Raw genomic sequence first — 15501 nt, 5'->3', positions numbered from 1 at the left:
TCAGGGTGGAATTTCAAAAATTCTGTAGCACGTAAATAAATATTCTTTATTTTTGACCGAAAGCCGAAATATCAATTCGCTTTCATGGATACAACTTTTAACATGCAATCACAAATCAAACGTAAAACATACACTATACAAATTTCAAGCCCCCTTTTTTAAAAAAAAAAAAAAATCTAGTGGATGTCTACACTCTACGTCATTATACATGACTACGATGCTGCATGCACAGCCCGATCCGTCCAGTAGTTTGAGCTGTACGTTGATAGATTAGTCGGCCGATCAGTCAAGTCAGTCAGTCAGTCAGTAAGGTTTTCCTGTTATATATTTAGATTACCACAGTTCGGAGGGTTCAGGATAAGTTTGGTGTTGGTGTTGGAATGAATAGCGATGATTATCTTTTGTGCACAACACCCCGTTTCCGTGTCGAGCCTCTACTTGCAATGCCTCTGAAGAGTCAAGCCTGAGGGTATTGCAACTCATCGTCACTTGCCATATACTTATAATATGGCAAGTGACTATAGGACCACAGGGTACGAACGTCGAGGACTTTCGACGTCCTGATTAGGGTTTTATAAGTCCATGCCTGATGTACTGTTTCACAAATTCTACCAAGTCGAAACTTATATCTCGTTACTAAACAAGGTAGAACTTCTTTCAGAAACTTCTAATCTTTCAATTACCTTCTAAACTGGAAAGAATGCTCTCAATTCAACAGTATGATTTTATAAGAAACTAGCCGATGCCCGCGACTTCGCCCGCGTGCATTTAGGTTTTTTTAATCCCGTGGGAACTCTTTGATTTTCCGGGATAAAAAGTAGCCTATGTGCTAATCCAGGATATTATCTATCTCCATTCCAAATTTCAGCCAAATCCGTCCAGTAGTTTTTGCGTGAAGGAGTAACAAACATACACACACACACACACACACACACACATACAAACTTTCGCCTTTATAATATTAGTGTGATAGTGTGATAGTGTGATTATTTAGTTGTTTGTTTCTCCTGAAAAGTAAGAGAACAATGCGGACATTAGTTCCTCTATGGCTTGGAGTCCACGACTTACTAACGATTCTAAGTCAATAAAAGTAAACTTTTTAGTTTTCGTCACATAGCCCACTACAGTTCACTACAGGTAGGGACTAACAAAACGTCGAGGCTTCGACGTCACTGACAGGTGCCAAATATTAGGTAGTCCTATTTTTCTATGATTCAGGATCAAACCGAGAATTCCCTCACTCTAGTTCACTCTGGCCTACCGCGTGGTCTGTATGCGTATGTTTAAATGTCACATGTATTAATACGTGTACCGGTTTCGAATCGAGTATGCCACACTGTATTAACGGAAGTAAAAAAGGCCAGACTGTAGAATGGAATTATTGATCTCTATTATTGTAAAATTGGCGATTGGTGGTATTATAAGAAGCAGTGATAGCCTATAAGTAGTAAGTGATAGCCTATAAGTATTTTAGGCAATAAAAGATAAACTATGAATAAATTGCAAAATGTTGTCTTTCAATTTAATAAAACAGGAAATATTCTACAAAGTAGTATATACATGTTTTACATAAATGCAGTGTTTAATAAAATATAGGGGGGCAAAATGGCTTAAAAATAGCTCATGCCGGGTCAACAGTCTTAAGACTTCAGTCTCCTCTCATTAGGACAAATCATATTATTGAGAAATGATGAATTATTGTCATCTGACAATAACCTGATTAGTCCATAGAACACGTCTCCGCTAGCTCCAGTAAAAACGCACCCATGGCCTTTGACAACGATCAACATGCATTATGCAAACAAAGCTTATCTAAAGCGTTTTGTAAGTTTGTAATCGATGGTTACAAATAAGTTCGTTGCACGATAGACGGTAATGTGTAAACCTATATCAGAAACCGGCGGCGGTGCTGCTGTAATGTCCCATTCCTTAAACGATACGACTATTGCCGTGCGATTTAAAGTAGGTACCTAAGTACCAGATAGATACAATTTGTACGGTTTAAGACAAGTTTTCCTAGCGCAATCCTCAACGGTCTCTATATAATAAGCGTAGTTTGATTCTTATTCGAATACTAGCTGTGCCCGCGACTTCGTTCGCGTGGAATCAGCGCGCTTTATATAGCCACGGACGCTCAGGCGCGAGGCGTGTAGTACGTACTCTGTACGTTAAAAATGTTCGCCGTGATTCTTTAAATTGACATAACTTTTTTATTTATGAACCGATTGAAATGAAATAAACACTAAATGTTAAGTGAAGCTTACTACAATATATTAGTGAAAACCGTATCTAAATCGAATAAGCCGTTTCTGATATTAGCGTGCACAAACACACAGATAAACAGACAAACAGACGAAAAAAAATTAATTACAATTTCGGGTTCGGCATCGATATAATAACAACCCCTGCTACTTTTTTTTTATATATTTCCATTGTACAGACACCACTTTTCTATAATTTTATTATATATATAGATTAACCAATCGAACTTAATGAAGGTTTTTAGTATCATTTTAGATTAATCTTAATTACAAATATCTGTGTCAGTGGTTTTTATAATTCCCGTAAAAAATTTAAGTTTCAAACTTACACCCGGCTCAAAGATTTGTAGGTGAATCTTTTGTAAACTTTTTCTAGAACATGTCTACAAAATTTTATTTAAGAAGTTTTAATTCTTTATACCAACTCAAATAAGAATCAAAAGACGTTTATATCGAAAGCATTTGGAAGCTCGCTAGGGTTACCTACTCCTCTTAAGTTAGCTTCTTCATGCCACAGAAGTGTTAAAATATTTTGGAGAGCCAATGCTCTTTGTGAGTACCTACTTATTAGGTACTATGAAAGACGATTCACAATACTAAAGCATAGTCCGACAATATCCTATGCTTTTCAAACATTTATAATAAAAAAAACCGTGTATTTTATGTAGTGCACTGAGCAATATGTACAGTATTTTTCAAAGCACACTTCATGCACGTTTGAACCTTTATGACTCTATAAATCCAGTTCCGACTTCAACTAACCAACGTTGCGTGTAGTCGCCTATTCGAAATTTTCTATTCGAAAATCATATTCCCGACGCCCATTCCTCGAGTACCATTTAACATGAACATTGTTTTGTAGAGTTCCGTACCTGAAAAGGAAAAAGGAACCCTTATATGTTGATCCGATAAGGGTTTTCTGTCTGTCTGTCTGTCTGCTTGTCGTGTCTATCAAGAAAACCTAGTAGAGAGAGAGAGAGAGAGTTCTTCCCGTTTTTGACCACTATTTGACGCCTACCAGTAACGTTGAAGCCTCGACGTTTTGTTAGAAGTTCCCTACGTGTCGGGAACTGTTCCAGTACTTTCTGATAGCTTGTGATATTTAGTACAGTAACTATAATAGACTCTCCGTCACTCTCCAGTTATTGAATTATAGCCATGCAAAAAATCAGATCAATCCGATGCTCCGTTGCAGCGTTGTTGAAGGACGAACCAATAAACCATAAAACAAACACAAATTCGCATTTATAATATGAGTAGTGATTATACTGCGCAGTTCTTTAGCACAATTATTGTCAGTCTCGTTCAGATTATGCAACTATGATCCAACCGTGGCAATCTTTTTCTTCATTGAGATTATTTCCAGTTACGCTAAGCTCAATTATGACATAAATCGTCTGATTACAACCAGAATGGGTAACTACAGAGATTTACTCATTTTTCTTTCGATGTGAATTCAGAGCTATGCTTGGATTTTCTTGAAGTCATCAAATCAGAAATAATGAGATCCGTAGGAAACTAGAGCATAGCTCATCGGGTTGAGAAACTGGAGTGACAAATGGCAATGGACGGGGCACATAGTTCGAAAAACCAATAAAAGTTGGGGTCCGAAGGTGCTAGAATGGCGACCTCGGACTGGAAAGCGCAGCGTTGGAAGATCTCTCACTACGTGTACAGATTACCTTAAATATTACACAAGAGACCTCTTGCCATTGTCCTAAAGTGGACGTCTAATGATGATGATGATGATGAATTCAGAAAACTGCCTACTTTACTGAATTTCACAACGTAGGTGAACGAACTTTATTTCTTCAAAATCAAAAGAAATTTTTCCATCTCAAGCCCTTTAAAGTCCGTGTCGCAATTTCTGACATTAAGTTATACTTAAGTATAAGTAATTTTCAATAAGGCGACTTTGTGTTTACTTGAAGCCCATTTGGGTCAAATTGAAAAGTTACCCTTTCCAGACTTACTAGTTCAGAATTCAGATGTCGACAGATTTAAAGGCTATGGCAGACACAAAGCGTAAAGATGGCGACGCCCGATTTTATTACAAATAACTGTATGAAGATGTTCAAGACAAGCGCATATGAGCCTCCTTCATGCAGTCGTGCTACGTAATGAGGGGTGCTGCATACAGTTTATATGTAGGTATCGTTCTGCTGTCTGAACAGTCGCACTGTGCGTGTTCATAGTAACGGCAGCAGAGACCATATTGTAGTCTCTGCTGCCTGTATTTTTTATAACGTTACCAAAGTAACGGTACTTTGGTTAACGTAAATAAACGATAAAAATAACGATACCCAGAGATCGATTAATGCTATATTGATGCCATTATTAATATCTGTAAAAGCAAGAATTCTTATACAGGCAATTATACACTATATCTAACGATGCTGACTGTGCACTTAGTAGCATCTTCGCTCGATGCCCATTAACCAGTAAGTAACTATAAAAATATACCATTTAATCATCATATTGGCATACCGCCGCACTCCTATTAACAACGAAATATTTCGGTAGTTTTAACGTTAAAAATTTAACAATCGTCTATGGTCGTACAGTTCCCTGTGTTACCGTCAAGCGTTGTGTTTAACCAAGCTTTATCAATGTGGAGAGATTTAAATGCTCTTAAAGGACACTATGTAGCTCAAAGTGCCAACGGCCCCGATTCCTATCTCTGTCAACACGGCCCGAGATTACTGTCCGAGAGAATCGCGCCGAAGTTGGACTAATAAGATTTCTCCTTGCATTCGGCGTTGACTCGTGCTAAAGAAAATTAAATGAATATAGCAAGTAAAGCAAAGAAAGAGTGTGCTCTATAAATCTCACCCTAAGGCATACAAGTGATATAAAATGATGTCAACATACAATCACTTAGTAGATACGATGAATAAACTCTGAAACTAAAACCGAAAGTGCCGCCAAATTGCGCTAAACGACACTAATTTGAGGAGTTGAGGACAGCCACCGGCATAATTTATGACGCATGTCTGATTCACACGGCCCACGAATACAAGTACAGACTTCATGATAAAAGGTCAGTACAGTTTGTAACAGTACATAGGACAGAAATACTTCACGCTTGCAAATTATACGTGTAACTTATATTACTTTTTTAGAATTCTATACCTCAAAAGGAAAAACGGAACCCTTATAGGTATAAGGTTTAATCATTTATTGCCTTAAACGAATACATCCAAAAATTAGGTTAAGCCACTGATGCCTAGAATAAGTTATACAGTATACACCCGTGTCATAGGATCACTTTGTTGTAATGTCTGTTCGTCTGTCGTGTCTGTTAAGAAAACCTATAGAGTCCTTGCCATTGACCTAGGTCCTAGAATCATGAAATTTGGCAGGTCGTAGGTAGGTAGGTCTTATAGAAAAAATCCGAAACCTGTGATTTTGTGGTAACGTCATAAAAAAAATTGAAATGCGTTTATACCAATTGGGGTATCCATATGAAAGGGCTACACATTCTAAAACACCTACCTGTACATTCTAAAACAAATTTTTATTTATTTTTATGCATAATTACAATTTTATTAGTTACTATCGGAAAAATTGTCGGAAAAATACCCGAGTACGGAATCTTCGGTGCACGACTCTAACAAGCACTTGGCTGGTTTTTGTTTATTTATAGACTAGCGCTTGACTGCAATCAGACCATGGCAAGTGATGATGCAAGCCTAAGAAACTTTTCGTCAAAATATTACCATGTGTCATTTTCATAATATCGTTTATAATAACCTTGAATTTTTCAGCTCCCAAAATACCACCCACCCACACGTTACGTAAATACACCGAGAGATGTGATGAGTTTTTCATAATATTTCGAGTAACTGATTAATCACTCAGTTGGTCCATTCATAAAGAATTTGTAGGTTTCAAATTGGAAGAAAACCTTTTTTGCCGCCAAACAATTTAGGAGTGTTGAAATACCGTTGCTAGGCAGTTCAAGAACTTGTTCCAGTATCCTGTGACTACTGAAACAGGATGAGAAACAATGAATAATAATGAAGGAGAATATGTGAAGAATCCTGCTGCCTGAGAAAAGCGAGTTAGACTCGCTTACCGAGGGTTCCATTTTCGGGTATTTTTTCCGACATTTTGCACGATAAATCAAAAATCACTATGCATAAAAATAAATAAAAATCTACTTTAGAATGTAAAGGTAATGCCCTTTCATTTAATCCCCCATTGGTATAGGTAGTTATCTTACTTTGAAAATTTAAACACATTTAAATTTATTTTTTGTGATATAACCACAAATTCACGATTTTCGGATTTTTTTCCTTTACTTGTGCTATAAGACCTACCTACCTGCCAAATTTCATGATTCTAATCTGTTTTCTTGACAGACACGACAGACGAACAGACAGAGGCAAAAAAGTGATTCTATAAGGGTTTCGTTTTTCCTTTTGAGGTACGGAACCCTAATAATATTGACATGAGCGTCGCTTCTTTACGTAGCGATTAAAGTATTCTTTAATATTACTATGGATTTCATAGTTTTGTAGGCAATGGTAGTAGTGGGTTTCCACGGGCGGTAAACAAAGAGTCAACGCGATGCGTCATAAAGCGCATACAAACATGGAAATCTCCTTTATTAAATACCATACCGTGTTATAATAATTCCAATGCAATTAGACCGGTTTGTAATTAATTCTATCCGCTTGTCGTAGGATGTGAGCACGCGTCTGTTTAATAGATCAGATTGAATATACATTCCAATTAACATAATATAAATCTTTCTATACGTCTATACTAAAATGTACATTAAATTAGGCCGTGAAACGCGAGCAGATAGACAGACAAAACACATATTTTTATTATTTTTATGATAGTGTTTTTACATACACTTCAAGCTTAAATAGTTTTTAAATACATATCAAAGGTTGCAGAACCGTTGATATGTATGTTTACTCAGTCATAAGTGATATGTATGCATGTGACGTGCAAAATGTCAGAAAAAACATCCGAGTACGGAACCCTCTGTGTGCGAGTCTGACTCGCACTTGGCTGGTTTTTTTATTATGGCATAGCATTGAACAGGAGAGAATTGGTTTAAAAATTGGTCCATACCATTGCCTACACGTGGTAGTAAAGTGAGGCTAGTATGTAATTTGATACAACATGATACGTGCCTCAAGATAAATTGCGACTGACAATAATAGTACAGGCGTCAAGCGTCATTAGAATCTCAAATTAATCAGGATTGTCACAAACATAAAATGAAAAAAAAAAATCTCTATATTACTTGTAATATTATAAAGTATAAAAGTGTGTTAATTTGTTAATTTGTTCTTCAATCACATCGCAACGGACTGACGTGATTTTTTAGATGGGTACCAATAGTTAAGACCTGGACCATAGGCTACTTTTTAAATCGGAAAATCAATGAGTGGGGTTTCTAAAACCTAAACCCACGCGGACGAAGTCACGGGCATCAGCTAGTTATAAAACTAACTTAAAATCGATGTGTATAATAGGGTATTTTACTCTTTTTTGAAAAGTGTCTCAATTTAATCCTAAGGTGATAATTTACCACTAGTTTTTTTTTTTAAATTTTATTAAATCGATAAGTACCAAAAAAATTCATTTAAATTTTGCATTTTAAATTTTCGCGCGCAAGTTGACGAAAACGGTAGCTATGCTACCTAGACGCCATGTTATGACGTCATCGGGATAGTAAACTAAACTCACAGAGTAGGCAGGAACTAGAGATCACAAAGTGGCACAGAGTAACTTTGTCTGTAAACTAGATAGTAAGCTCACAAAGTATAAGTACCTCCTAGAGATGACAGATTGACACAGTAATTTTGTCTCTATACTAGATTGTAGTCTGTGATAATAATAATTCTAAAGTAAACAACAACAAGCTGACGCGGTGATAAATTACTAAATTATTACAATTTAAAATGAGTTATTATCCATATCATTGGTGTGTCGTTTCTGAATGTAAGAAAATTGTCTATGGTTCCCTTGTTCCCCATACATTAGGCTAAAAATATCGTTCCATAACACGCTTGTTGATGAAAAATAAATGACTAATGTAAAGAAAAAAAAAACCATGTGCCTCACGCAAAGATGAAAAGTATTTTTAGATTTGGGAGCCTATTTAATCCATGCATCAGTAATCCCAAATTCGTGCAGTTCGATTCTTAAACCTTTTGTACTGTGGTCATGCAAGGGTCATGCAATTAGAAAGGGGAGGATTTACTGACATGATGACGTAGTAATATGGCGGGTACATAGGCGGCTAGCGGTTCGCATAATTGTTGCACAGATAAAAAAAAGTGAAAATTTCGAATTAAAATATAAAATTGATTTTATAATTTTGTGAACTGATACTTACACTTCCCGTTTTCTTATTGCCTAAACTATCGTAAATAAATATTTTTAGATCATTTCTCACTAGGTGTAAAATACCCTATTATATTAACGATCAAACAATTGGACTGATCTTGATGAAACGCACAATATACGGAAAATATGCTAATTTATTTGCCGTAATGGGTAGGTACCTACATGTCTAAATTAAAATCACACTACCTAATGACGATATGTGCTATTGAATAATTCTTTTTTTATTCTTTTTTACTACTTTTGGCTTCAAACAAGTCACTTATATGATCGTAGCTGTCATTTTACCGTAATCGAGCCTCTAAGTGAGACAACCCTGTCCGCGATAAAGACATCTAAGATAAATCTGTAACAGTATACCTACATGTTTACACTCCAGCTGCCGTGTACAAGATAATTGCGTTCGCCTTGAGAGTAGGTAAAATAAAAGGTAACATAACGTAAATGTAAAATAACGATTTAGGAACAGTTTCTGCGTTACGCATTCACTTATGTATGTATATATATTATATATATGTATGTATATACTTAATTAATCTTTATGAACGTTAAAACCTTACCACAAATCAAAGTGTGTAATTGCGGCCGTCAAATGCTAATCCTATCCTAATATACTAATATCACTACCCATATTATAAATGCGAAAGTGCAATTGTTTGTTGGTTTATTGGTTTGTCCTTCAATCACGCCGCAGCGAAGCAACAGATCGACCTGATTTTTACATGGATAAAGTTGAAGACCTGGAGAGTAAACTAGGCTACTTTTTATGTCGACGATCGACGCCGTGTGTATTCACATGTACCACAACCACACCACGTCGCAGCGACAAAATGTGGTCAAGCTGTGGTTACGTGTGAATAGTGTCGCAGCGGCATTTTGCAGTTGCGTTGTGGTACCGACAAAATGTGATGTGGCTGCGCGTTGTCGCTGTCGTTGCAATGTGGTAACCGCGTGGTCATGTACAGTTATACTCCGGCTTTCGTAGAGAAAACACGGCTTGACTGAACGTAGTCATGGAGGAAAGATTGTTGTTGCTATCCTTGTTATGGCTTTTATTAATAAGAAGAAGACGACGACATCAGCGTATTCGTCGAAATAGAATTTATTGGGTACATCCTTTATTGGAAAATAAAAGTCAAAGCCAATTTCGTACTGATTATCCTAAACTTCGAAGGTTCAAGAAGAAATTTTATAAAAAATTTAGAATGAACAAGCATACATTTGACTACTTGTTAAATGAACTGAATAGTGAGTTGCAAAAAAAAGACACGGCCATGAGAAAAAGCATACCATCTGTTGAACGTCTGGCAATGACATTGAGGTGAGTAAATTTTTTTTATAGTTAATTATTTTTAAGGACTTAGAAAATATAATTAGTTCCATCTACCGGGACAGGCTCACCGGGCAGATGAAGCTAATTTATAAAATATAAAATACAGGTGCAAATTAAGAGGCCGTACCTACCTGGTTTTGCTCGCGGCACTAGCGCCACTTTCATTAAAAAATTATATCTTTTTATTTAAGGCATAGATAAAAAATCTGTCTCAGCCAATTTTTAAATTTAGCAAAAAAACAAATTGCTGAAAAGTGGCTGATTTTTTATCTATGCCTAAAATAAAAAGATATTAATATTTTAATGAAAGTGGCGCTAGTGTTGCGAGCAAAACCAGTACGGCCTCTTAATTCATTAACAATAAAAAGTAAGATTATGATTGTGGGCACGTTTCATATAGTTTCCTATTATTACAACAGTATGCATGTACAGTCAGCGCCATATCGACCTACCCTTAGCTGTCAAATTTCTGCAACTGAATTTCAACCTAATTTCAAACGCATAGAGATCAACATCAGTTGTGGTTTTTTTCACAGATTTTCGTAGGTCGATGTGCGCTGACTGTACGTTACGCACACGCCACGCATTCGGTCTGCTCAGGCCTTTATTATTTGATGTGTTAATTTGCAACTGTGGTAGGGAGGATAGGAAGGCGAAAACAAAGAGCGTACTTATATATTTTGATTTATTGTGTCATTCAAAAATCAACAGAGTAGGTAATTAATCAGTTAATCTCCGAAAATATCCGTTATAATCGGATCATTATAGTTTGAAGCCTGAGAAGAGACGCTGAGTGGAGATTCTGGTACTGAAATATCTCTTGGTGTGGATGCAGTACGCAAATTGCGAAGCTGTGGAGAGCCTGTTTCCATATCCGGCCGATACCTAGACGTTGATGGTCGTTCGTACGGTTGGTACGCTTGTGTCGTATACCCCTGTCCATATTCACTGTAATTATCATTACGTGTAGTTGTAGGTGTATGATATTTTTGAATTACATTCAATATTTCTATCTGAGCATTCAGTTTCCAATCATCACGAATGGTCTTAAATCTATCGTATAAAGATAGCAAAAAATGCATATCACTGTCACAGGACTTGTCACGTTCCTGTGTAGTGTAGTTACTTGTATGTGCAGTTACTTGATCGCTCAAATGACTTGTTATTTTTTTTATTAACCCATATTCTGCATCATCTTTTTTTCTTTGGATATTTTTTGGTCTCTTCCAAACTTCAGAGTCACTCGTTTCAGTAGTATTATCGTCTTCATTATCGATTTGTTCGATGTCATCGTCTTTGTTTTGTACTGGTAGAGACGATGTTGTATTTCGATTTTCAGACAATGGCTTTAAAAATAATAATTGACTAAAGTAGTAGTATCTCTTTGAACTACCTGCTGAACCGCTTCTCTGTGAATTTTGTTTTTTAAGGTCTCTGTTGAAAGAGTCTCTTAAGCTTTTCCATTTTCTTTGTAAGTTGGCAGCTGAAAAATTAATTGTTAAATTGAAATTTGTAGAAAAGTAAGTTGGTAGTTAAATTTGAAAATAACATATAAAATAATAATAATAATATTTTACAATATCGAAATTACAGTGATCAGATCATATAATGAACTCAGTATTGAAGATAATTTCTGTATATTTAAATATCCATGTTAATAGTTTCAAGTTATTCTTAAATCTATGACAGCCAAGCATCTTTATATAGTTTGATAAATGATTAGTTTTTCTTATACCCGGTGGCATAAGCGCTTTTCTTAATATAATTATTTAATGTATTACTACTACACTACTACACGTTATGTAATATATAAATAAGTAGTATTTAATATTTAACATATTTTGAAATTTTACCATATTAAAATTAACTGGATTTATTTTACATTAGTCCAGTATAATGTAAGATCGATCATTTCCCAAAATGTCATCAGCCTATTGAATGGTGTTAAAAAGGTTGAAATACCTAATACTTTAAGGGGTCGTTGTACCCTTCAACACGAGCTACTTTTACTATGGGGACACATATACCTACATGACCTAAATGTATGAAACAGCTGATTTTTTACGATTTCGTATGTGTGTCCCCATAGTAAAAGTTGTTCATATTCTTGAGTACAGTACAATGACCCCAGTGTTATTTATTTCAACCTTTTGTAACACCCTGTATAATTCCATTTCAGTATTATTTGTTTTTAATATAATTTTTTTGTTATAGATATTTGGCAACGGGGTGTTCGTTTGAAGATCTCGCCGATTTTTTTAAATGTGGTACTTCAACTGCTAGCAAAATTGTCCACGACGTGTGCCGCCTGATTTGGGATAAATTACAGCCTATTCATTTACCAACATGTAATAAAACAATGTGGCTTGATATTGCGAACAAATTTAAAAAGAAAGCAAATTTTCCAAACTGCTTAGGGGCTGTAGATGGGAAACATATTAGGATTATTCATCCACCACGCAGTGGTTCATTATTCTTTAATTATAAACATTTCTTTTCTATTGTTTTAATGGCCGTATGTGACGCCGATTATTTATTCGTGTATGTTGATGTAGGAGCCTACGGTAAAACTTCCGATTCAACTATTTGGAGGGACTGCAGTTTATATGATGCAATGGAAAGAAATGATTTAGATCTACCTGGACCGCAAGCAATTACCCCTGTAGGTAGGCCCTTGCCTATGGTATTCATTGGCGATGAAGCCTTTGGATTATACAAACATTTGCTGCGACCATACAGCGGCAAGCAATTAACAATGAAAAAACGTGTTTTTAACTATAGATTATCACGAGCACGAAGATATGTGGAATGTTCCTTTGGAATTTTGACTAACAAATGGCGAATATTGCATAGACATAATGCAATATTCGCCATTATTATTATTATTGCATAATGTGTCAGTTGAATTTGCAACAGACATAGTGAAAGCATGTGTCGTATTACATAATATAGTACGCAAGCGAGATGGTTATAAATTCGAAGACACTTTATCGATAACTTCAAATTTGTTACGAATGCATTCCTTTGAACAAAGTCATGACGGGATTCGAGCAGATTCTGTTAGAAATGAATTTGCCGACTATTTTGTGAGCCCTGAAGGTGAATTATCGTGGCAGTACAATAAAGCGTGAATGGTGTTGTTAGGTATACTCGGTTTAATAAATAGTAATTAATAAACTTACCGCACTGGTTTTTTTCTTTTGTTTCCTTATTATCAAAATCTTCATAAAACTTCATGCAAAGGGTTTCCCATGCTTTGTTTTTTAATATGCGATTGGAATACTCCTCTGTCCTTTGATCCCAAATGCATGGCAAATTGCGAATCTCCTCAATAAACATATCCGTGTCAAAAGTCTCCGAGTCGGACATTTTAATTTTTCGCACAACCACGCGGCAACACAGTACAACGCAGAATGAAAGGGGGGAGCGCAGGCGCCAGCTAGGCGCGCGCTGTTGATGACGTCATGTCGTGGCGATGTGGCCGCGGTGCCGCCGCCGGTGGTAGCGTTGCCGTCGCGATGTGGTTGCGATGTGGTCGTATTACACAGGTGGTCGATAACAACGGCAAAATGTGGTACGTGTGAATTGTAATATTAATTTTCAATACAAAATATACGCCCGACCACATGGCGTCGTTGTGGTGTGGTTGTGGCTGTGGTGTGGTTGTGGTACGTGTGAATTGATCCTAAATCATAGAAACTCCATACCAAAGCCATGTCTTTGTAAAAACATATCACACTAACCGCGGCCAGCAATACGCAGCGTAAACGCATCAGTACACGTTGGCCTGATGCATTCGGCAAGTGTCGACCAACGTGTCGAACCTATTTGTGCGAATTGCGTCAAGATTCCTTGTGATGATACGCCAAGATTTATATGAAAAGCTGGCTACCCGACCAAGTGGCCGAGTATAGAGGATACGCCGTATGCGTTGGATCAATGTGTAGTAGGCTCATAACATGTTTCATACATTTTCATGATAGTGTTTTACCAACACTTCAAACAATTTTTTAATAATAAATTTTCGTAATAATATATATCAAAAATTGCAGAACTGGCAAGTAAACGAAACCGTAGCTTAGCGGTCAGAGCGTCGTCGGTCGCGAACCCAGAAGACGCAGGTTCGAATCCTTCTGGTTCTGCAACTTTTGATATATGTATTGAAAAAAAAATGTTTCATACAAGTGCCTACAAAATCAAAGGCACGGCCCCGACACGGAATTCCTGTGTGGCTAGTGCTAACAACAAGTTTGTATTTATTATCAGTCTGACAGTTTTGCGCAACCGCGATAAGTCGGTCAAGCGCAATGACTTTTAGTTATTTATTACCTAATTTCAATTTAGGAACAAACCTGTAATGGTCATTTGGATTAATAAATTTTAATTGAAATGGATTATGAAATTTTGGAACAACATTCCTTAGCAGTTAGATTAATTATTCGACAAAGTCCATTCGAATTAATTCTATTATTTTGATTTAAGACTGAATGACCTTATGAATTTCCAAAATAATTAATTGATACATTACTACTGCAGATACATTTAGAGTTAGAGTGTTGGGTCCGCTACGCAGCCGCAGGAGCGTTTAGGGGAAGTTTTCCTAGTGCTCTCCACACAAATATAGTTTGGTCCTCATTTGTTGAACACTAACCAATCAAACTCAATGAAATTTTGCAGACACGCTGTAGAAACAAATATGTCAGTGTTTACCAGATTTCCGAAAAAAATGTGATTTCTGTGGTAAATATTTAAATCTTTGAGTCTGTTTAACTTTAAAACTACACATTTTTACAGAAATCTACGCTACGAATACGTGCTACTACGAATATTCTCGTATCAGAATTATTTTGATTCTTGATTCCCCTTCCGTTTCCTTTTTATTAACTAAACATTAATATATAATTAGGGATCTACACAATCTCACCTTACGAAACTTCTGATTACGATGAGTAGGCTTACTTACTCATTGAATACAAGACTTCAATTCTCGGTATTCAACATGGCGGCGCGGGTGATGCGCTTTATCGCACGTTGTTCGGAATACATAACTAGCTCCAACGCCGATCATCCGCTTATGGCAAGGGCCATAACCGATATTTATGTTATATCTACAGCTATAGCAGTACTATTATTCTGTGGCTATACGTAGTTAGATTGCTTAACGATGGTGCCTTGACTTTGCTTAGGCAGGCCGTAGAATTCTAGTGGGAGTCTACAACAGACCTATTTAGAAATATTTTTTTTAAATTTTTAATGCGAGCGCGCTTGCCTAGAAGATGCCTATTCACTATTGCCTTAAAGGTATAATAGATACGTGGCAGGAAACACTAATGCCGGAAGGGCATTCTTGCAACCTTAGCGGTTACATAAATGTAGACTGATTCCATAGCTTATAGAATTTTAAATATCACAGTCATTACTGATGCAGAGGAGACCCGCTAAAAGATTTTCCATGTTCATCCGCCAGGGTCGGCCGCGTACATTTTTAACCAAAACCATTCAGACCGTTTAAAAAAGACCTTTTTTAGACCCTCAATG

General features: G+C 36.4%; 1 protein-coding gene across 1 annotated transcript; it reads right to left on the bottom strand.

The window, feature by feature from the left end:
- Positions 1 to 10499: 10499 nt before the first annotated feature.
- LOC123878232 lies at positions 10500 to 13642 on the bottom strand. Its single transcript, XM_045925382.1, has 2 exons — positions 13146 to 13642; positions 10500 to 11446 (listed from the first exon to the last, which is right to left on the bottom strand). The coding sequence occupies exons 1-2, from the start codon at positions 13330 to 13332 to the stop codon at positions 10692 to 10694; spliced, it is 942 nt and encodes a 313-aa protein (XP_045781338.1). The 5' UTR covers positions 13333 to 13642; the 3' UTR covers positions 10500 to 10691.
- Between the last annotated feature and the right edge of the window lie 1859 nt (positions 13643 to 15501).

Source organism: Maniola jurtina, chromosome 25 (assembly GCF_905333055.1).
Source record: "Maniola jurtina chromosome 25, ilManJurt1.1, whole genome shotgun sequence".
Classification (NCBI taxonomy): Eukaryota; Metazoa; Arthropoda; class Insecta; order Lepidoptera; family Nymphalidae; genus Maniola; species Maniola jurtina.
The sequence above is the reverse complement of the archived record's forward strand: the minus strand, read 5'-3'. Positions and strand labels throughout refer to the sequence as shown.

Bases quoted from the DNA above. Each gene is read 5' to 3' on its own strand.
- LOC123878232 (XM_045925382.1), bottom strand. From the start codon at position 13,332: ATGTCCGACTCGGAGACTTTTGACACGGATATGTTTATTGAGGAGATT. The intron at 11,447-13,145 runs GTAAGTTTATTA...TTAATTTTTCAG, and splicing joins AAAAGAAAAAAACCAGTGCG to CTGCCAACTTACAAAGAAAA.